Source organism: Bufo bufo, chromosome 3 (genome assembly GCF_905171765.1).
Source record: "Bufo bufo chromosome 3, aBufBuf1.1, whole genome shotgun sequence".
NCBI lineage: Eukaryota > Metazoa > Chordata > Amphibia > Anura > Bufonidae > Bufo > Bufo bufo.
This window is the reverse complement of record NC_053391.1, coordinates 220,642,179-220,666,775: the sequence shown is the minus strand read 5'-3', so window position 1 is coordinate 220,666,775 and position 24,597 is coordinate 220,642,179. Positions and strand designations below refer to the sequence as shown.

The following is a 24,597-nucleotide window of genomic DNA, read 5'->3' as shown; positions in this document are numbered from 1 at the left end:
ACCATGTTTGCTTGATGGATATGCACCTGTGATTATGTATATGAATATGTGCTAGTCTAAATTTTTCTTGTAGTATGAACGCTCGTTAGTGATTATCTGCCGAAAAATCGGGCAGTGTAATACAGACTTTAGAAGGCAAAAGCAAGGCTGCTTACTATCTTGTAATGCATCGTCTGAAATGTATGTGTTTAGCAAATGTCTGCAGTAACATCACAACGAACAATTTCAAATTTCTGTCACTTTTGTGACCAATAGTTTAATTCATGTGATTTAGCAACGGCATACACAACATCCACGTGAAATAAATAACATTGTAGAACTTCTATATATACATTACAAACACAGTGCATACAGTATGATATCACGACTGTGTTAATAGCTTTGCAGTTCTAGTGCTGAATTCAAAAACACCTTGGCCATTGACATTCATTGTATTAATCTGTAGTACAAGATGGTGTATACTTCACGTCTGTGGATAATAATAATAATAATAATAATAATAATAATAATCGGCTGGTAATCCCTGCAGCAGGTCGTAAGGTAAAGCCTTTGATTTTCAGGTTTGATTTCAATTACTGGCATAAATATTAAGTCTGTACATTCATAGCTTGATTTGCAGAAAGCAGCATAAAAAAGTTTCTTACTTTGCTTTTGTTTGCAAAGTCAACAATGGTCCAGATAATGTAGGCATTTTTACATTTTCATTGTCACCCTCATGTTCTGGTACATACTGTACATAGGTGAATTTATTCAAAAGTATATTAGTCTGGGGATCCCATTTGCTTTTCTGCTCCTTTATTTCATTTATAAGAGAGCCTTGGGAGACATGGGTGAAGTTTTCATCCACAACAGGTACATTGAAGAGAACTTTTTAATAGCATGAAGACTGAAATACCAGCGGGACTCTAGATGTCCGAACTGCTATCCGCTTCTGAACATGAAACCATATCATGTCACCTGAGTCAGTTTGTTCCTTTTTTTGGCTGAAAAGCAGCAGGCATTGCTATCCCAGAGTTAAAGAGGGTAGGTTTCTTGGCTTGAACAGATTTCAGCAGCTGTGCCTCGGAAGCCCCTATCATCAACCAATGATTTTAGAACGAATGGAGCATTGTTTTATCTGCAGGAGACCACGGTTCAAATAAGTCCTCACAATGCTGTTTGGATTTCAGCCTGGAACATACTGCCAAACATGGCCTGGAAATAAAGTAAGAGCGATGAACTGAAAAGTGGTAGGTACCATAAACATATCACAACCTATATCACTATGGAAAAATGAGAAGAGGCTTAAACAGTTTGAGCCAGGGCTGAATTATAAGGGTTCCTTCATGCAACTGAAAACCAGCTCCATTCATCTAAATGGGGTTCTTTTGGTGGCAAGTACACATATTTCTGCAAGGGACATTTTTGCCCAGGGATCTTCACCATGTTGGTGTCTCAAGGGTTACCCATACAAGAACCTAGGGGTTTGAAAAAAATGCATACTCCAACAACAAGAGATTAAAAAGTGTAATATCAAGCAGAAGAGAGGATTGTACAACTTCTAACAACAGCCCCATGCAGGGCCATAGCAAGTGCCGATCAACAATATAGCAAGTCGAAAAGAGTTTAAAGGGCTTTTACAAGGGCGATGCATATTGTCAGCAGCACATCCCCTGTACACATGGGGCAATGTGCTGCTGACAAACAAGCATTTTTATGCCCCAGATAAAAGATATGCTCAGTGACGTGTCAGCATGTTTACATGTGGAGGTCATCCTACAAATGTTCGTCTGATCATCAGGCTTGTGTAAAATTCCATTGTGTTAGAGATCTGCTATCTTTGTTCTAAGCTCAAAGTTCAAAAATGTAATTTATTCAACACCTTTACTATGGAGGGGTCCCGACCAAGTTTTAGGGCTTTGGAGTTCCACCAACCATAAATGAAGCCCTTGCTCTAGCAACAATAGCGATTCCCTAAAATGCTCAGATATCTATCGCAGTATGTCTTTTCTGAAAAAAAAAAAAAAGACTAGCTCTTTAAAGAACATGAAAGGTTTATGACAAACATTACCTAACAATGATATAAAATAACACCTATAGCACTGTGTCAGCCACCAGGACAATGACTACAGTAGAGGAAACAGAATAAAATAAGAAACCTCGACGATTGTTTAACTATATTAGACAGCTTCTTCAGGAGACAATATCATTAAAAAGTGGGGGTATAGTGTACATATAATCTGATCTGCAGCTCAGGTATCTTGCATTTCTACATACAAACAGCAAGTCAAAGAAGATGGTACACAACAGACTTCTCTGTAGGAGCAAAGACCAAGTGATGTGCGCATGTCTTTCCACATCACCTGCGCTTCATGTCTAGGCACAGAGGCAACAACGAGGACACAAACGTGACTCCATTATTTTTTTATCCACTTTTAGATACTGCCTCCTGACAACCTGCGGCCCTCCGGCTGTTGCAAAACTACAACTTCCAGCATGCCTGAACAGCCTACAGCTATCAGCCTACAGCAGGGCATTGTGGAAGTTGTAGTTTTACAACAGCTGGAGGGCCGCAGGTTGAGCATGCCTGGTCTAGGACAATTCAACGCACGTATATTGAGGTCTTATTGTGGAACATACTATGGCTGGTGTGTTTAACGGTGAGATGTCTTCCATTCCGTTCTGTTTCTCCTACTTATGTCATTATACTTGTTACATTATACAGTGTATTGACATAATTTTATTGATTGATCTTTACATCACTGCTTTCATAAATATGTCTTTCACTGTACTATATATACATTTAAATCCACTTTGTGTGTCCAGTTATGTGCGGACATCACTGCAGATACTCTCATCCACTTCGCTGCCACTGTAAATTTGCAGCATTTATGCTGTAATATGTGTGGCTGTATCCTAACTTTATCATCTTATTCATGACTTCGATCATGTTGCATGATGTATGTATCTGTACTTTTAAACTGTGTCTGAGGAGCTATTGCTCTATTTTCCCTTCTGAATCTTAATTATTTTTTAGTTCAAATATTTTGCTTACTGCAGGTGATCGATAAAGAGATACAAATTCTGACTTTTTTGCCTTTTTTTATATTAAGGTGTTTATTTGACTTTGCATATATGTATTTAGATTTTTTTGAGGTACAGTGCATTTGAGAACTGTCACTTATGTAGTCATTTAAGGTTATTTCCCAGTTTCTAATGTTTTCATTAAGTTTGAAAGGATGATAACTGAGTAGTCAGTTTTTTTTTTAAGCTAGCCCATTTTAAGTAGCTCATATAGACTTTTCTTAATTCTTTTTCCACAGTAGGTTGTAGCCATATTATCTTTCAGGTTCTTGCATGTTAACCAGTGCAAGTTATACAGTAAAGCTACACAAAACTTTTGAAAACCAATATTATCACCCAGATTAAATTAAACAGTATCCCCTACTGAGTTCATTTTCACTCACCTCTTCAAGGTTTGGATAATCCTCATTGATTTCATCCTGTGTGTCCTGCACAAAAATCTCTGTGTCACCAGAACCCTGAAATAGATGCTGGTGTTATTATTGATATATTGTAACAGGTTGGCAGAGCAATTCAAATGGAGAGGGAAATGTGATACAAGTAAAAAATCAATATAAGTAGATTACTTAGGCCTCTTGCACAAGAACGCTGTGTGACCGTGGCCGTATTGCGGCCCGCATACGGCGGGTCTGCAATACACGGGGAACCGGCCCGTGTGCAGTCCGCATCACGGATGCGGACCCATTCACTTGAATAGGTCTGCAATCATGGAGATGCGGAACGGAAGCACGGATCGGAACCCTACGGAAGCACTACGGAGTGCTTCCGTGGTGTTTCTGTCTGTGTCTCCGCACCGCAAAAAAATAGAACTTGTTCTATTTTTTTGCGGTGCAGACGGATCACGGACCCATTCAAGTTGACCGTGCTTTGGGGACCGCAAATTGCGGTCCACAATGCACGGAACAGATGCACAACGTTCGTGTGCAAGAGGCGTTAGAAAGACAAAAGTTTGGAAAAAAAAGTTTTCTTTTTCCTCAGCAAAGTTGCTGGTTCATTAAGAGAACATACAAATTATATGTTCTGAGTAGATACTGTTTCTCCTTGTTAGGGTGGCAGAACACATATGGGACCATTTCTAAACATTTCTATACCAGTTTATGGTGTAAAAATGTTGCATGACCTTCTTTTTGTGACTTTTTAAATGCCTGTAAGCCATTTTTACGCTGGGTTCCACACTTAAGAGTATCGAGAGAGTGGTGGTGGTTGCTGGTGGCCAGGACATTGCCCTCAAATTTACCAACATTTACACCTGGAAACAAACGTACATGTTGGTGAAAATCTACTCTTGCCAGGGTAGGGAATTGTTTTTCTACCAGGTGCATAGACTGCTGAAGGTGCACCTAATCAATGGCAAGGCACACATCCCATCATAAATCATGCACATCTTCATGCAGAAGAGCCAGCACAAAAGGGGAGCAAAAGTTTAGTAAATTACCCCATAGAGTTTTTTTGTTGTGGGACTGAAAGCTGAATGGCCAAAACCGCAAGTGGTTACCAGTCTACCACCAGACATAAGCCTTAATTTATGAAGACTAGTGCGTGCTGCACCGGTCTTGATGGGCGCTGCTCTGCCAGAGCAAATATATGACGAGGCACAGTCCATGTGCCAGACTAGAATCTACTCCTGCTCCAGTTTATGGTGTAAATAATGATAAATGTGAAAGGGCTGATTCAGAAACATAGTGAGGGTGGCATAAAAATGCCATGTAGAAGCATTCTACAACCAATAGAGCCTGCACAACAGCAAGCAGAAGCTACTACATACAGTAGCTATATGGCCTGTGCTGGTCACATTTCCTTCCTCCTCTGTTGTTTCTTGTCAGTAGTGTCTTGGTCAGTCAACCAACTAACAGCAAAGGTTGTGGTGCCAATATAATATAAAATCTAGGAAGGAATCAAGTATGTATGCTCATTGTGCAAGAGCTGTTTTGCGTCAATATTTGTGACTTTTTGCTGTTTCACCGCCATCCTTGCCACTTTTGGAAAGAGGTTCAAAAGTGGGTGTGATTAGGTATGATAATTAGGTAATGCCAGGTTTATCATTTACACTTTTTTTAAAAAAAGTAAAAAAGTCACAAAATTACTCCGTGGGGGAAGTGGGTTGTTGTAGGAAAAGTAAAGAAACATTTAGAGACAAAAATGCAAGTTTTAAAAAAGCTCAAAATTTAACAAACATTGAGAGACTTTTGATAATTTGACGCACTTTTTGCCAGCTTCAAATAGTTCCTTCATAATACTGTACATTCCTTCTGTACTGTTTGAACTGTTTTCATACCTCTTATTATTGCAAATTGCTGGGGTTTTGTGATGTGTTTAACTGCACAGTAAGTAGAAGCGAAACACATGGTGGGAATGTATCATGAAGCCAGTTTTGCTTTAATTGTTATTTATTTAGTTAGGGTACTTTTACACTAGCGTTATTCTTTTCCGGCATTGAGTTCCGTCCTAGGGGCTCAATACCGGGAAAAAAATGATCAGTTTTATCCTAATGCATTCTACATGGAGAACATTCTGTTCAGCAAGCATCAAGATGTCTTCAGTTCAGTCACTCTTACGGTATTTGGCCGGAGAAAATACTGCAGTCCAAAATTCTGGAACACTTGCCAGAATGCCGGATCCGGCATTATTTTACATTGAAATGCATTAATGCCGGATCCGGCACCAAGTGTTCCGGAAAAACTGATCCGGTTTCCCAATCTGCGCATGCGCAGACCTTTAAAAATGTGAAAAAAATAAATACAGGATCCATTTTTCCGGATAAGACCAGAGAGACGGATCCGGTATTGCAATGCATTTGTGAGACGGATCCGCATCCGGATAGGTCTACAAATGCTATCCATTTGAATACGGATTTCCAGCAGGCAGTTACGGCAACAGAACTGCCTGCCGGAATCCAACAATGCAAGTGTGAAAGTACCCTTAGCAAAAAGTGCACCAAATTTATCAAAAGTCGCATAATGTTTTTTTAAAATTTGGCACATCTTTAAACCATTTAGAAATGCTACTCCACTATTCCTATGTCACCCCCTGGAGTAATTTTGGAACTTTATTGTGACTTTATAAAAAAAAAGATGATGAATCTGACATGAATACAATTATCATACCAAGCTATGCCCATGTTTAACTCACTTTTCAGAATCGAGGAGGGTGGCATAAAATGGTAAAAATTGCTAATTTTGGCACAAAAAGGTACTTCTGCTAAAATTTGCTACTCAATACATTTCCCTGTCGATTTGTAGCAAAACCACACATGGTTTTGCATTTGTGTTTTTCTAAGCTGAGTATCTGATACTGAGTAGTTTGAGCCATTGATCAATTACATTATGGGGGAAATGTATCAAACTTGTATGCCATTTGTTATCTGGTGTAGAAAAGTCACAAATTTCAGTGCAAGTCCCAGTTTGCCACAAAATTATTTATTTTTCATTTTTTAGCTTTTTCCGACACCCCTGTAAGGTAAGGTAAGCACCAGTTTCTGGAGCAGTTTATTAAGTTTATTTATTTCTCAGGTCAAAAAGAGCAGAATTTAGGTAGCAAAGAGAGACAGAGGGATTCAGGTCAAAAAGAGGGACTGCATGGGAGGCATGCTTACATAATGTAAATATGAATACCAATTACACAGTATTGCAATATATTGGGAGTAAAGTGAACTGCAAAGCATACAAGACTTTCAAATGACGTCCTCCAGAAGGTCAGTGATTAGTAGCTAAAGAAATTCCTTTCCTGGTTGGATACCAGATTCTGATTCAGCACAAACTGTGACTGTAAATCACTCCTGGCTATCAACATAATACTCTGCATTGCTTTAATCAATTTTGATATGGATTCTAATGATAGGGAAAAGGATACCGTTTTTCCTATGGAAATTTGTTTAACCACTTAGTAAAAGATTATGCCAAATTGAACTAAAAGTCATTAGTCTTGCAGTTGTAGACCGTGGGCAGACATATGTAAATAGAGCTTAATCATGGAAGAATTAAAAGTTCTGAACTTTCAAATATACTTTATGTAATGCAAAATTTAACCATTTATGTTTACATTAAGAGCTTGCAAACTTGTCCTTAGTTAAACAGCTATCCCCATCTTAACATTTATGGCATATCCACAGGATCTTGTGGCCAATGTAAATGGAGAGGTGAACACAAATGCACAACTTCCTACATTCTCTCCTATGGGTGTTCCCTAACTTGCAGAATAGGCATACTCAACTATTTTTAAGCTCCTATAGAACGGAAATAGGTAAATCGGTGCTCGTTATGGACAATTCATCTGACTATTTAAAAGGATCTTTAGTCCAGTTTGTCACACTGTATCCAGGCTAAACAATTGTTTATAAGCCAAGCAAAGCACATATCTTTCCGCTATCCTGGATTAAGCTGATAACTTGTACCTATACCAATACATTGTACCAAATTGCAGCTGTGTGTGCAGGACTAGGTCATTAAAACATTTTTACCATCTGAATGTAAAAAAAGAATAATTCCATCCATCCAGATTTATTATAGACTGATGGCGTACACCTCCTCATAAACATGCAGTTTGCAACTTTTTGATGCCAGTTTTCTGACATATATAAATGATCATACCCCATAAATTATATTTAATGTTACATAATAATGTTTATAATATATTAAAACATTTTGATATTGATGGCCCATCCTCCAGATAAGTCATGAATACCAGATCAGTGGCACCCAGCACTCCGACCCATTAGCTGTTTCGGAGTGTAAGTACAGCACACCATCACTGAGCCAAGTAAACACAGATCACTGAACTGTTAATACGTTAGCTGGAGAGGATATGACAAGTGGTATTTCACAGTGTGTTCCTTTTAATACATACTTGATAATTAGTTATATCTATACATACAAGAAGATAAGATACCTTTCCAGATGACATGGTATGTCTTATTCCTGTATTGTTTGCCAATGCATGAAGGACAGCATCATGCACAGTAAGGAAGAGGTGATCACGACTCAGTCCGCCCTCAGCAAAGACTCCTCCAAGTTCAATGTCATCGTACACTTGAGCTGAAAGAAAGCAAATAATAGATGGAAGAATGAAAATTGCTCTGTAAGAGAATGCTCACTCCTAATATCCCATGAATACCTTGGCAATATTTAATTACATTATTAGTATGGGTTGGTATGTTAAACAGAGATCTAAAAAAAATGAATGTAAATGAAAAATGAAGAGTTACCCCATCCCCTAGCTAAAATTAATTATCGCCCCTGAATGCAGACACCAACTCATCTGTTCACCGATGAGTTGGTGTCTTTGTTTATTTTAAATGCATCCCAAGCCTTAATTCATTTTAGCTTCACGGTTGGACAACCCTTTTAAGTACGATCCTCCACCACTGATTGGCTTTAGCTAATCGGGTATTTTCCATACTGTATACCCAATACCCTATTCTATAAAATAGCTTTAGAACAGAAAATGAAGACTTTTTCCTTAATATAGAAGGTCCCTTTAACTCTCTTGCAAATTACATAATTTTGTGTGTGAATGAGTCCACAGAAATTTAACATACGGTCAATTGATCAAAAATTCCTTTTAGGGGTCCTATTTATATTAAAACTACAAACTTTATTATTGAATAATTAAAATACTACTCAGAGAAAACAATACTATTGAGTGGTTTAAAACTATCAGGAGACAGTTAAGGGCTTGGATATGTTCACTGTCTATCTGAAGTGGTCTCTGTCACTAGGCTATACACACAAGGGTAGATGGCCTACCAAACACTCTATAGCTAATGCTAGCAGTGTATTGATTAACAGGTGCTAGATACTGTGGATCTACTAGAAAGATAAAAGCACTACTCCTCAAATAGGTTGTGTAATAGCGCCGCAGCTTACTATGTGTCAGACTCTATGGTATGACCCCTGATGATTAATCAGTGATGTCCTAATGGTCATATATAAATGGAAAATTCCTATTATTGATGGGTTGGATATGCTCCTAATTCCCTATATTTCAAGCATCCATCATCATTCATTCACACACAGATGTAGCAGTGCTGCTATATCACTAGACACACACTATCCAGATAGCCGAACAGTGTTTGCGACCCTACAAGGTATAATTTGTAGCTCTATTACAGTATCCTGCCTAAAACCCAATAACTATCACTACCCCACCCGACGTTTTGCAGCGATGCTGCTTCATCAGGGGAGTTGGGGTAATAGCGTGGCGCACTGTAAATCGCCTTGCTAAATAAACTTTCATTCCCCTCCTCACCCGTCCTCTCCACCAGTGAGAAGTAACCACTGTGGATTGACAGGTGGAATGTTCTAACAAGAAGGGTAACGTATCCCAGTGGTACCCCAGTGACATTACGCTTCCTGTTAGAACGTTTCACCTGTCAATCCACAGTGGTTACTTCTCACTGGTGGAGAGGACAGGTGCGCTACTCTTTTACCCCAACTCCCCTGAGGAGTAGTGCTATTATCTTTCTAGTAGATGCACAGTATCTAGCACCTGTTAATCAATACACTGCTAGCAATAGCTATAGAGTATTTGGTATACCATCTACCCTTCAAACGGAGTGAATAGCCTAGTGACTGAGACCACTTCAGATAGACAGTGAACATATCCAAGCCCTTAACTGTCTCCTGATAGTTTTAAACCACTCAATAGTATTGTTTTCTCTGAGTAGTATTTTAATCATTCAATAATAAAGTTTGTAGTTTTAATATAAACAATAGGACCCCTAAAAGGAATTTTTGGTCAATTGACCATATGTTAAATTTTTGTTCAGCATCCCGAGGGCCCTATAGGGACAAAATTTGGTCTAAATGAGTCCACAGTCATCACCTAACACATGTACTCTAATGCTTCACTGCTGAGGACTGTCGTTCAGTATTATGGACCCATAGGCACAGTCATATGGTGCCTCTAAGAGGAGCAGTATTCTCCCCTGGTAGAAATGTTTCTAGTGGAAAATTTCTCCTCATTCAGTTTAATAGAGATGAGCAGCAATATCAGACAGAACCCATGGAGAAGAGTGACACTGTTTCTGGAAAAAAAACTAAAAAACTTCTGAACTTTTACAACCCCTCTAATGGGCTTGTCACGATAGAGGGGAGGGATAAGTGCTGCCCTGAATTCCACCCCACCTCTGTCTCTGCCTACTTGCACGGCCCGTTCTAACCAATGGCGTACAACTTGGCGGCAGTCCCTCGCTTAGACACGTGCAGCGGCCTAAGAAGATAAGAGGAATACCGTAACAGAGTCAGGCAAGCCAAAGTCAAAGCCAGGAGGTCATGCAGGTACACAGGGACCAATACAATAACGAGGTCAAAATGCAAGTCAAAATGCAAGTCAAGAGGTCACGTCAAATCCAGGGAGGTCACAAGGTTGAGGTCATAAACAGAGCCGAGGTCCAAGAATGCAGAAATGCACAAAAGGAAACTGCTGGTGAGGGTAGCAAGAGCAATTACAGGCAACCTATGGCCAGCAGGTTACCTGTTAAAAAAGGTCCTCCTGATGGGTCATGTCACATGGCCAGCGTCACATGACCCATCAGAACAGCTGAGTGCCGACTCATCAATATTGGCGCTCAGTTCCCCACGTGCTTGTTGCCTAGGGGATGGAGGACGCCAGCCACGCTGAGGAAGCGTGTGCGGCCGGGTCCTCCCCGCCCTCTGGTTGCTATGGAGATGAAGACGTCGGCCGGGTCCTAGCTCCTCTTCACTAGCGGGATGCCGGCGGCGCTGCAGAGGGGAAGCGCGTCGCCGGCTCCCAGTTACAGTACCCCCCTTTCCACGAGGGGCCACCGGACCTATATTCACTGGAGACGGTTTTTCCGGGTGAGCTAAATGAAATCTCCTCACCAAACTTGTAGCATGCATTTTACTCGCTGGTACCCAAGATCTTTCCTCGGGACCAAAACCCTTCCAGTGAACTAAATATTGTAAAGAATTACAGACCTTTCTCACATCCTAGAAACCTCGAATTCTAGTTGACCGGCAACCTTCACTTACGGCGGAGGTTTCTGTGCAGGAGATACAGGAGACACATACTTCTTGAGTAAGGCTTTGTGAAAAACATTATAGATGCGAAATGAGTGAGGTAACCGTAACTTAAAAGACACTGGATTAATGATATCAATGATTTCATAAGGACCAATAAATCGAGGTGCAAATTTACCCGAAGGGACTTTCAGAGATAAATTCCTGGTAGATAACCACACCTTATCTCCCAACCTAAAATCTACCCCTCAAGAGCGCCTCTTGTCAGCATACATTTTTTTGAATCTCCTTGGGTTTTTTCAGGTTTAACTGAACCTGGGCTCAGACTGTCCACAGTTCCTTACCCACTAGAAAGGCTTCCGGAATCTGAGAGGAAGACGGCTAAAATGAGTTAAAACACGGATGAAACCCAAGATTACAAAAGAAAGGAGACATACCAGTAGACAAGTTATATAGATTATTAATGGCGAATTCAGCCAAGGACAAATGTTTTATCCAAAGATGTTCGTTGTCAGAGACGTAACATCTCAAATACTGTTCAAGAGACTGATTAAGACGTTCAGTTTGACTGTTGGTTTCCGGGTGAGAGGCCGAAGAAAAAGACAGAGATATTAAATTTATGACAAAAGGCCCTCCAAAACTTTGAGACGAATTGAACGCCTCTGTCCAAAACTACATTCTCCGGAATTCCATGAAAACGTTTTACATGATTCACAAACAGGGAAGCTAGAGTGTTAGCATTAGGTAATTTTGCCAGAGGAAAAAAATGAACCATTTTGCTAAACCTGTCAACGATTACCCACACAACTGATTTACCCTCCGAAACTGGTAGGTTGGTGACAAAATCCATGAAAATATGAGACCACGGTCTACTGGGGATGGGCAGCGGTCGTAACTCACCCATAGGACGGGACCTAGGAGTCTTGGACCTGACACAAACTTCACAGGAGGATACATATGACTGGATATCTCTAGACAAAGAGGGCCACCAGTGAAACCTGGACACTAGTTCCTTGGTGGCATTAATACCTGGATGCCCACTGAAAACATAATTGTGGCACTCACCTAGCATCCGGAGACGCAAATGACCAGGGACAAACAACTTATCTTTAGGGGATTATACTGGAGCCAAGTGTTGTCCAGCAGTGATCTCGGTCGTCAAATCTGAGGAGACCAAAGCCACAATGATACCTGCCAGCAAAATAGGTTCTGGTGGAGTATCAGGAGACTGAAAGGCACAGTCATAAGGTCTATGAGGGGGAAGGAAATCAGCCTCGGACATAGAAAAAACATCAGCAAAGTCACTAATGTAAGTGGGAAGAGAGTTTGACTCTGCAGAGACTCCAGCCTGAATAACAAGTAGACAACATGAATCACATTTCACTCCCCACTTCTCTAGTTCACCCATGGACCAGTTGATGACTAGATTATGAACCTGGAGCCAAGGTATACACAGAACTACCTCCACAGGTAAATTTTTTAGAATAAAAAAAGAAGTACACTCCATATGACAGACCCCTACAGTCAAGGTTACTTCCGGAGTACAATATTCTACTGTCCTGCCCACTAATGGCATGGAATCGATAGCAATCATATGAATAGGGTTCACAAGAGACAACATGGGCACATCAAGGGAAAGAGCAAAGTTATGGTCAATAAAATTAGCGGCAGACCCAGAATCCACAAATGCCTTCCCAAAGCCCTTACTGGAGCCAAAAGAAACAACCACCGGCAACAACACTTTTTCTTTAACCACCTTGGGAAATACCTTATCCTTCTGGGCATCAGGACGTAGAGATCGCCCAGAAGGAGGAACTTTAGGACATTATTGTAACCAGTGATCCGATTCTCCGCAGTAGAAGCAGGAACCCTTTTGACGTCTCAGATCCCTCCTTGTTATTCCGAACTGCATGGGCTCTTCTGGATGATTCTCCAATTGGACTCTTGAGGGTGAGGGGTATGGTGTGACCAGTGAAGACATCTGTTGTTCTCTTGTCTTGATAGGGCCAGGGGCTATTCAAAGTAATTAGTATATTGGGCAGACTAGATGGGCCAAATGGTTCTTATCTGCCGACACATTCTATGTTTCTATGTCTTTCCCTAATTCGTCGGTCCAGTTTAACAGCTAGAGTCATAGTCTGTTCTAAAGTGTCAGGGAGGGAGTAACTGACCAACATATCTTTCAAGTCTTCTGAGAGCCCCAACCAAAACGCACCATTTCCGGAATTTGGTGCAATATTCTTCCACGGGTCTGTCTCCCTGACTAAGAAACTTTAATTGACTCTCAGCTACGGGCACCTTATCAGGTTCATCGTACAGTACACTTAAGTCCTGAAAAAATGCTTCAACATTAGCTAGATAAGGGGAATCCATGGGGAGAGAGTAAGCCCATTCTTGCGGGTCTCCCTGCAACAATGAAATAACAATGCCTACCCTTTGTTGTTCAGAGCCCGAAGAATGTGGACATAAACAAAAATAAAGCTTGCAGCTTTCTTTAAATGTCAGGAAATACTTTTTATCCCCTGAAAAAACGGTCAGGCAGTTGGACATGAGGTTCAAGATTTTGAGCGGAGGAAATTGTTACAGGTGGGGGTTGATGCCATTCCTGCTGCTGTAGCCTCTCTGCCAAATCCTATACCATTTGAGCGAGACTATGTACCTGATCCGTAAGGACTCGCATAGAGTCCATGGTTTTAGGTAAGGCCTGTGATTCTGTCACGACAGAGGGGAGGGATAAGTGCTGCCCTAAACTCCACCCCACCTCTGTCCCTGCCTATTTGCATGGCCTGTCCTAACCGACGGCGTACAACTTGGCGGCAGTCCCTCGCTTAGATACGTGCAGGGGCCTAAGAAGATAAGAGGAATATCGTAACAGAGTCAGGCAAGCCAAAGTCAAAGCCAGGAGGTCACGCAGGTACACAGGGACCAATCCAAAAAACGAGGTCAAAACACATTTCAGAGTCAGAAGCCAAAAGGTCACGTCAAATCCAGGGAGGTCACAAGGTCGAGGTCAAAAACAGAGCCGAGGTCCAAGAACACAGAAATGCACAAAAGGAAACTGCTGGTGAGGGTAGCAAGACAAATCACAGGCAACCTGTGGCAAGCAGGTTACCTGTTAAAATAGGTCCTCCTGATGGGTCATGTGACGTGGCCAGCGTCACATGACCCGTCCCCCGCACCTCAGAACATCTTAGAGCCGACTCATCAATATCAGTGCTCAGTTCCCCACTTGCTCGTTGCCTAGGGGATGGAGGACGCCAGCCATGGCGAGGAAGCGTGTGCGGCCGGATCCTCCCCGCCCTCTGGTTGCTATGGAGATGAGGACGCCGGCCACATCCTCGCTCCTCTTCACTAGCAGGATACCAGCGGCGCTGCAGAGCGGAAGCGCGTCGCCGTCTCCCCATTACAGGGCTGTAATAATATGAAAATAACACTTATTCTTTATTGGTTGGCTTGAAACCTGAGTGAAACAATTTGTCAGCATCCTTGAAAAAACTCTAAAGAAATCTAGCCTATCAAATGCAATTATATAATACCTTGTACGTCTGCTAAATAGAAGTTCACCCCAATCCTCTGGTAACTGGAACCCAACTATAAAAAAGAAAAACAAGAAATAGATTACTTTGGCATTTTTTCATAAGGCTCTCACCTACAGTGGAGTTTGTGAAACCTTTCTAAATGTTTGCATAAAATTGACCTACAGTAAAACGTCTTAAAAGTAGATAAAGATAACTAAATAAAAAAATGAGTGAGAAATATTAGATTTGGTCATTTATTTATTTAGGGCTCATGCACACGACCGTATTCCCTCCGAGACATACGGTCCGTGAGCGGGCCATATGTCCCGGAGTGGCATACATAGTGCGCACGGGAGCGCACAGCATCATAGGTTACATAATGATATTATGAGTGTGGGACAATAGCCCCGTGGGCGGCCCGAAGCGCACAGCATCATAGTAACCTATGATGCTGTGCACTCCCGTGCACACGATGTATGCCGCTCCGGGACATATGGGTCTCGGAGGGCATACGGTCAGGTGCATGAGCCCTTAGAAAAATTATCCAATATCTCCTATCTGTGAAGGGCAAAAGTATGTGAACCTTTGCTTTCAGTATCTGGTGTGGCCCTCTTGTGCAGCAATAATGGCAGCTAAATGTTTCTGGTAATTGTTAATTAGTCCTGCACATTGGCTTGGAGGAATTTTAGCCCATTCCTCAATACAAAACAGCTTCAACTCTGTTATGTTGGTGGGTTTCCTCTCATGAACTGCTCTCTTCAGGTCCTTCCACAACATTTCTATTGGTTTAAGGTCAGGACTTTGACTTGGCCATTTCAGAACTTAAATTGTATTCTTCTTTAACCATTCTTTGGTAGAACGACTTGTGTGATTAGGGTTGTTGACTTGCTGCATAACCCATGTTCTGTTGAAATTACGCTCACGAACAGATGTCCTGATATTTTCCTTTATAATTTGCTGGTATAATTTAGAATTCATTTTTCCATCAATGATGACAAGTAATGTTGAGGAAACTTGCGATTTGCAAGTTCAGCGTTCGGGTTATCTAAGAATTCCATAATGGATTCTGTTACCACGGACCATAATGAAATTATATGATGGCACGCACCACGGAATACTATAAGAGGCTTTCCGTATTGCAGTCCGTCATAACAGAAGTCTATGGCCGGCATAGACTTCTATTATGACAGAATGCAATATGGAATGCCTCTTATAGGCTTCCGTGGTGTATGCTGTCATAGAATTCCATTATGGTCTGTGGTAATGGAATCCATTACGAAATTCTTAGATAACCCGAACCCAAACGCCAAACTTGCAAATCGCAAGTTCGCTCAACACTAATGACAAGCTGTCCTGGCCAAAATGCAGCAAAACTGTCCCAAACCACGATACTATCACCACAGTGTTTCACAAATGCAGTGTTTTGCTTTTTACAAACATTATGCTTCCCATTTAAACCAAAATGTTCTATTTTAGTGTCATCTGTCCACAAAACATTTCAGACTGGCAGCAATCTTCTCTTTGGAGAGCAGCAGCATTCTCCTTGCTGTCCTGCCATGCACACTATTGTAGTTCAGTGTCCTCCTGCCGGTGGACTCATGAACATTAATATAATGGGAGAAAGCCCTTTTGTTGTTCAGAGGTTACCTTAGGTTGCTTTGTGACCTTGCAGACTATTACACACCTTGCTCTTGGCACAGGGGCGTACATAGAAATCATTGGGCCCCATAGCAAGAATCTGAATTGGGCCCCTTAACCCCGCCCACTACCTTGGCCCATCCCACCTACTGCCCTGGCTCCTCCCCTGCCACACCCCCATTTGCCAATAAAGAAACGTATACATGACCTACTGAGGACTCCAGCATAACGCAAACCGGACGGATCCGTTATGCAGGCCCTAGACTTCTATTATGACAGAATGAATAATGGAATGCCTATAAAGCTGCCTATAAAGGCATTCCGTTCTGCATTCCGTCATGGAATTGCATTATGGTCCATGGTAATGGAATCCATAATGCAATTCACTATTTACCACCAAACGAAGCGTGAACGAATTTTAAAATATGAAATTTGCTCATCTCTAATTATGAACAGACTGGGGACGACTAATGCTGGCGGTTTTATTTGTGTTTTTGAGGTGACAGGTTCCCTTTAACAGCAAGCAGAGTTCATGGGGGGGCGAGGGGGAGGGCACATTCCTGAGTCCTCTATGAGCCTACAGTACCGCCCACCCCCACAGGAACTCTGCTTGCTGCTGCCCTCAGAAAGTCCTTTACATGAAGTTCTGGAACTGGAACGTTTTATACAGTCTCTATTAGCACTAGCGTAATTAGAAATGACTGGGCCCCACAGGAAATTTTTGAATTGCCCCCCCTCCCAGCTGTCCGGCACCTCTGACCAGCAGAGACACTTGACTTCCCTAATACAGTCCAATTATCGTCCAATAGACAAGTCATGGAAATATAGAAAGTATACTGTACTAACCAGAAGACCTTTATTCTTACCTTTACTGTCAAAATATCATACTACAGTATACATATATTTCCATGACTTGTCTTTTGGACGATAATTAGAATTTGGATTGTATTAGGGAAGAAGTCAAGTGTCTCTGCCGGTCAGAGGTGCCAAACAGCTGGGGGGGGGGCCCGTTCAAAAATTTCCTGTGGGGCCCACTGCCCAGTCATTTCTAGTTACGCCAGTGCTAGGAGACTGTTATTAGTACAGACTGTTATTAGTACACTACAGACATTTTTTTCATTAATGATCCCGGTTGTAAAGATAGTCCTACTGTGTGGACGACGGCTGGCAGTGGCACAGGTCCGGACTGGCTGTGAGATGATGGAAAAGGCACTGGCGTCTGTCGCGGCCGGGCAGCACAACTCACTCTAAAGTTCTCCCATGCTGCTGGGTACGCGCCTGCTGCCTGCACTGGCTGGGCCAATCAGCAGCAGGATCTTAACACACTGCTAATGCTGATTGGCCCAGTATGTGAAGCAGTGCAGGCGCAGCAGACGCACGAGCCGAGGGAGCGCGGCTGGGTCCTAGGGAGTGTCAGTGAGTCAATGAGAAGTCAGACGGGGGGGGGGCGGCGTGTATTATCGGCGGCGCTGGGACTCGGAGCTAATTATAAGTGTGCAGACCGCCTCTGAGCCGGCCCTGCAGTGAGCGCAGTTGCAGGGGGCGGGGCCTTCCGAGCACTCCGGGCCCCCCGGTGCCGCGGGCCCCATAGCAGTGGCGTATCCTGCCTCTATTGGCGGTACGCCACTGTCTTGGCATGATCTTTGTTGGTCCACCACTCCTGGGAAGTCTAATAATGGTCTTGCATTTCTTCCATTTGTACACAATGGCAGACATTTATCAAGCATTTTACGTCAAAGTTCTTTCATAAAAAAGTCACAGATTATGGCAAAGGACTTATTTGCACCATAGTTTGCAACTTTTCAGTTCTCTTGACACTTTTTACATAATTTTCATATACTTTTGCCATTCGCAGACATATGACATTGGATAATTTTCCTAAATAAATAAGTGATCATGTCTAATATTTTTTGACTCATTTGTTTGATTTGGTTATCTACTTTTAGGATGTGTGAATATCTGATATAGTTTTAAGTATCCTCTGGATAGATATCAGTATCTGATCGCTTGGGGTCCGATAAATCGGGACCACCGCCAATCAGCAATTTGAGAAGGCATCAGTGCTCCTGGAAGAGCTGCAGCTTTTCCAAGGGCATTGACGTCACATTCATCGTTCACGGGGCCAATGAACAGCTCAGCCCCATTCAAGTGAATGGAGCTAAGCTGGAATACCAAGCACTGCCACTATACTATGTAATTTGTGCTTGTTGAGCTCTGAGAAGGCCACGGCGCTCACATTAGCACCACTGCCTTCTCAAACTAGCTGATTGGCGGAGATCTCAGGTTTCAGACTCCCACCAATCCGATACTGATGACCTATCCAGGGGATAGGTCAACAGTATCAAAATCTCAGAAAACCCTTTTAATTTACACAGCTACCACCTCAATGGTAGCATTGTGCTGCAGATAATAATCTGTGCATGGACGAGAGAAATAGAATCAATATACTATTAAATTAATCAATGTAAACCTCGGAATTCATATAGACAATGAAAAATGCTAGTGGCATCATTTTTATAATTTCTAATCATTCTAAGTGTGTCAGGAGGATCCAATAGTGCCATTTATTAAATACCTTTCCTAAGGCTTTAATGCCCATCAGATCTACGAAACACACACCACTCATGTCAATGATGACAGTATGGAAGTTAACAAAAGGAGGTGCCATGGTGATAGGATCTTCAGTTTGTGCTGGGGTGGACATGCCATTTGAAATAATGACAGGAATTGAAGAACCCACTGTCAGAGTATTTGATGCTATGTAACTGATGGTACTGGTTGTTCCATTCACTGTGCTGTTATTGTTGGAATCAGTTGGGGGTGCACTATCAAAGTCCTCTTGTAGTTCTTGCAGTGATAATGTCTGCATAACAGAGAAAAAAAAAGAGTGAATGAGAAGTCTATCGATAGATCTATCTATCTATTTATCTATCTATCTATCTATCTATCTATCTGTCTGTCTGTCTATCTATCTACAGTATCTATCATACCTTGTCAACCCCTTTGGTATCTTTCCTGCTTTTTGTTGCATTACAATCTGGAATTAAAATACATTTTTTCTTTTGCTATAAAAGCCCTAAATAAGTCTGGTCCAATCAATTAGTTGAATAAGGTCCCCCTGTGTGCAATTAAAGTGTCACATGATCTGTCACATGATGTGAGTATGAATACACCTGTTCTGAAAGAACCCTCTATTGGTGTCTTCACATGTAAAGATGCTGCATATTATGAAACTAGCAGAAGGACCCGGCTTCGCACGGGTATATTTCATCTATTTCATTTAATGTTTGTGTGTGCCCTTAAAAGATATTGACAGTATCCATTATAACAGTGACATCTACAGTACCCCACCCCTTTAACAGTGACTTCCACAGCAGCCTGCTCCCTTAACAGTAACATCCACAGCACCCTCCCCTTTAACAGTGAACTCCGCAGCGGCAGCCCCTTTATTAGTGACCTCCACAGTAACCCGTCTCATTAACAGTGATTTCCATAATAACCCGCCCCTTAACAGTGACCTCCACAGAGCTCAGTTCCCTTTAAATGTGACCTCCACAACACCCGCCCCCTTTTCAGTGACCTCTACAGCACCCCGCCCTTTAACACTGACCTCCATAGCGGACCGTCCCCTTAACTATGACCTCCACCGTTCCATGCCCCCTTAACAGAGAACTCCACAGTGCCTGCCCCTTTAACAGTGACCTCCACAGCATCCCGCCCATTTAACAGTGACCTCCACAGCAGCCCGCCCCTTTGACAGTGAACTCCACAGCGGCTGACCCTTTATTAGTGACCTCCACTGTACCCCATCTCCTTAACAGTGATTTTCACAGCACCCTATCCCCTTAAAATTGGCCTCTATAGCAATATGCCCCTTAACACAGACCTCCATAGAGGACCATCCCCTTAACTGTGACCTCCACAGCAGCCTGTCCCTAGTGTGGCCAGAGGTCCGGTTTTAGGCCGGACAGTCTGGCTTTCAGACTACCTTTCCTCCGTCCGACGCAGGGCCTGGACGGACACAGGTGTGTCCTTTTGAACAGCTCACTCTCAGACAGCAGCACTGTGCTGTCTGAGCGTGAGCTGCAGGGAGAAAGTCACCCTCCCTCCCTCCTACCCCTGAAGCTCACAGAAGTTGATTTTTACCTTCATTTTTTCAATCTCCGTCGGCTGTGGAGTGGGAGGGGGCGTGACCTAACCTGGTCAGGGGCGTGGCTTAGTGGGACCTGGGGGCGGGGTTTTTAAGTCCGTCTTTTGAGGGTGGCCTGAATGGCCACCATACCTGCCCCCTTATAGAGGACCTTTCATGTTTTTTTATTAATTGAGATAAATATATTTACTTGAATGGTACCCCACGCTGATGCTGCCACCCTGCCTGATTTTTTAAAATATCGCTCCTGCGCCCTGCTGTGCCCCCCTGTATTTTTCTCGCTCAGTATGTTAATACTGAGCATCAGTACAGGGAGGAGGAGACGCCTGGGTTTCTCAATGGGCGTCTCCTTCTCCCTGGCTGTGCCCTGGTACAATCACAGTTGAGAGCATCACAGCCAGGGAGAAGGTGTGCTTTTTTTTCTCCCTGGCTGTGACACTCTCTGCTGTGATTGGATCGCAGCACGACCAGGGAAAAGGAGACACCCATTGAGAAACCCTGGCATCTCCTCCTCCCTGTACCGATGCTCCATATTAGCATACTGAGGGGGAAAAATGCAGGGGGGCACAGGCGCAGGAGCGATGTTTTAAAATATCTGGCAAGGTGGCAGCAAGTAAAGGTATTTATCTCACTTAATAAAAAAACATGAAAGGTCCTCTTTAACTGTGACCGCCACAGCACTCCGCTCCCTTAACAGTGTCATCCACAGCACCCTACCCCTTTAAAGCTGACCTACAGCAGGGAAGAAAAATGGGTGGGTTGTTATGGAAACCTGGTATAAAACTGTGTGTATGTGGAGACTAAGAGCCTGCAAGCTTCTATTGGCTGATCAGGGTCATGTGACCAGGCTTCTATTGGCTAATTCATTTTTTTGTGGAATATGTCAGGAACGGTACGTGCTAGAGAGCTGAGACCCGGTCTAAAACCTTCCCTGACACCTGATGTACCTGTGTGCCAAATTTCATGATTGTATATGCGATGGTGCGGATTCCTTTAGCGGACATACGGACACACATACATACACTCAGCTTTATATATTAGATTAAATAGCAAAAACTAAAACTGATTCCAGTAAAACATCGCCCCAAAAGACTACCTTGTTAAGAAGATTATCACTTAACCAGATCAGATTTTTATTTAAAAATAATTGCAGAGCTGAGCTGACAAAAAAAAAGATGATTCTGGCATTGGGGATTTATTTTATTTATGGCGGTCATCGTGCAGGTTAAATAATGGAATATTGTAATAGATTGGGTTGTTGCAGACTCTGCAATATTAATAGTATTAATCTTTTATATTTTTATTTTTTTATATTTTATATACAGTACAGACCAAAAGTTTGGACACAAATTTTCATGACTATGAAAATTGTAGATTCACACACTAAAGGCATCAAAACTATGAATTAACACATGTGGAATTATATACATAACAAACAAGTGTGAAACAACTGAAAATATGTCATATTCTAGGTTCTTCAAAGTAGCCTCCTTTTGCTTTGATTACTGCTTTGCACACTCTTGGCATTCTCTTGATGAGCTTCAAGAGGTATTCCCCTGAAATGGTTTTCACTTCACAGGTGTGCCCTGTCAGGTTTAATAAGTGTGATTTCTTGCCTTAGAAATGGGGTTGGGACCATCAGTTGCGTTGAGGAGAAGTCAGGTGGATACACAGCTGATAGTCCTATTGAATAGACTGTTAGAATTTGTATTATGGCAAGAAAAAAGCAGCTAAGTAAAGAAAAACGAGTGGCCATCATTACTTTAAGAAATTAAGGTCTGTCAGTCAGCCGAAAAATTGGGAAAACTTTGAAAGTAAGGGCTATTTGACCATAAAGGAGAGTGATGGGGTGCTGCGCCAGATGACCTGGCCTCCACAGTCACCGGACCTGAACCCAATCGAGATGGTTTGGGGTGAGCTGGACCGCAGAGTGAAGGCAAAAGGGCCAACAAGTGCTAAGCATCTCTGGGAACTCCTTCAAGACTGTTGGAAGACCATTTCAGGGGACTACCTCTTGAAGCTCATCAAGAGAATGCCAAGAGTGTGCAAAGCAGTAATCAAAGCAAAAGGTGGCTACTATGAAGAACCTAGAATATGACATATTTTCAGTTGTTTCACACTTGTTTGTTATGTATATAATTCCACATGTGTTAATTCATAGTTTTGATGCATTCATAGTCATGAAAATAAGGAAAACTCTTTGAATGAGAAGGTGTGTCCAAACTTTTGGTCTGCACTGTATATATATATATTTTTTAAAACTATATTGAACTTTAAAAAAAAAAAATGTATACCTCTTAAGGGACTTGAACTTGCAATCTTATGATTGCTTGTACTGAGCACTGTAATATCCCTGTATTACAGTGCATAGTAATTCTTACTGGCATGCTAATAACAGCCTGCTGGAAGCAGGCTGTATTAGTGGCTGGGACATGTCAGGCTTGGAGCCCTTCAGAAGGCTCCTGGCTGCCATTCCAAGTACTCAGCACCCTGTAATTGCATTCACGATGCGCTGGTCAGAGGACAAGGGGAGCTCCTTCTGTCTAACATCTAAGGTGCTGCAGTCGCTATTAACCTCGGCATCTTACCGCTTAACCTACTGGGACTGGAGCTATCTCTAATCCCAGCAATAATATCTGGCTGCCAGCTGTATAGTACAGCCAGTACCAGCAAGTGATGGCGTAGGCCCAGCTCCTAAGCCTGCACCATCGCTATTACGTACTAATATAGCATGGAACAGGAACGACCCTCCTGGAGTGATGTAATAGTACGTGATGGAGCAGAAAGAATATAGTAAGAAAATGTCTCACATTCTTTTTTTTTATTCTTAAGCTATTTAAATTATGTATATTCACAAAAAGGCACCATTTATAAAATGTAACTGCATGTGATCGGCCATTTCTTTTTCATCTCACATGCTCAGACTCACCTTACTTTTCATGAACACAGACCCTCTTTGCCTTTGCAGTTCTTCCGCTTCATGCTTCTTCAAGTACTTCTTTTTGGACAGATAGACTTTGCATGGATCCAGTCCAGTCTAGGGGCAAAGAACGCCATATCTAAATATGGTTGAGAATGCTGTAAAACACATGGAAATCTATTCCCCACACATGGTATTACAATAAAAATAGTAAAATACAGTTTAATAGTAAGGTATAACATACAGTACAATCTCACATTTTAATTCTTCTACCATCCCAACATAATCAATCAGAACATTTCTTGACAGTTATGAGATTGAGTTTTTTTCTTGGTTCATATGTTTAGATATATGAATATGTTTAGTATGAGTATAGGATCGAAGAAGCAAGAATTCTTCAATTTTATATGAATATTGAACATTCTTATGTACTTTCATTATGGTGTAGCCTGTTAATTATGCTGTCAGTTGTAAATGTAAAGCTACCCTGGTCAGCTCTTATCTTCAGGAGAAGTCATTAATTTCTGATGCTAGCAGTTCTCCATTATGGCTTATAACTGGACTCATTGAGATATTTTCAGTATGTTCCTGTGTAGACAATAAGTTGGGGAATAATATATCTCCTTATGGAGAGTGACTGATTGGCGTGAAGAAACTTATAGCCCAGGCAACGCTCCTCTGGAATTCTGGGAACTGGTTATGCAAATGAGCTCTTAGCAAGCTGTGCCTCTGATGCCACCAGATGTAAGGTTGCTATCCTATAAGTCACTGTTCGACCCATTAAATAGGCCTTGAGACATGACTCGGATATTATATAAGTCAGCACTTCATCTCCAGACAACTGTTTCTTTGTGATTGCTCCTCATCAGTGTAGAACAGAGAGTACTGGCTTAACTGGGTGAGAGGTCTAAGTTTGGGGGGGTACTATCTCTCCTTGGGGAGAGAGTGCCTTAATCAGTGTGAGGAGGCTTATTGGTCATAGATGTTCCTCTGGAATTCTGGGAAGAAAGGGATGCAAAGGAGCTCTTAACAAGATCTGCCTCTAATGCCACCAGATGTAAGGCAGCTATCCTATCAGTCAATGTTCAACCTGTATAGACAATAATGAAATGGCAACTTTATTAAAACATTTATCAGATGTCGATTTCTCAGAAGCTGGTGCTCCTTACATTCATTAAAGAAGGCTTCAATTTGAGATTTTCAAATGAAATCCAATGATTGTAATGTCAAAGGTTTCCTTATTATATTATATTGTGTTATACATGTACACACAGTACTGATAGGGTATATTGTACTATATTCACATACTCATACTCTTCATTACTCTCTTTG

General features: G+C 42.0%; 1 protein-coding gene across 1 annotated transcript in view; it reads right to left on the bottom strand.

The window, feature by feature from the left end:
- Positions 1-239: 239 nt before the first annotated feature.
- The window catches only part of SLC26A9 (solute carrier family 26 member 9), a 98,517-nt gene continuing 74,159 nt past the window's right edge, over positions 240-24,597 (bottom strand). The window contains exons 16-21 of the mRNA XM_040421845.1: positions 23,275-23,382; positions 18,771-19,058; positions 14,576-14,630; positions 7,948-8,093; positions 3,447-3,521; positions 240-1,194 (exon numbers count right to left, since the gene is read on the bottom strand). Coding sequence (XP_040277779.1) covers positions 1,147-1,194; positions 3,447-3,521; positions 7,948-8,093; positions 14,576-14,630; positions 18,771-19,058; positions 23,275-23,382 — 720 coding nt within the window. The 3' untranslated portion in view covers positions 240-1,146. The remainder of the gene's footprint in view (positions 1,195-3,446; positions 3,522-7,947; positions 8,094-14,575; positions 14,631-18,770; positions 19,059-23,274; positions 23,383-24,597) is intronic.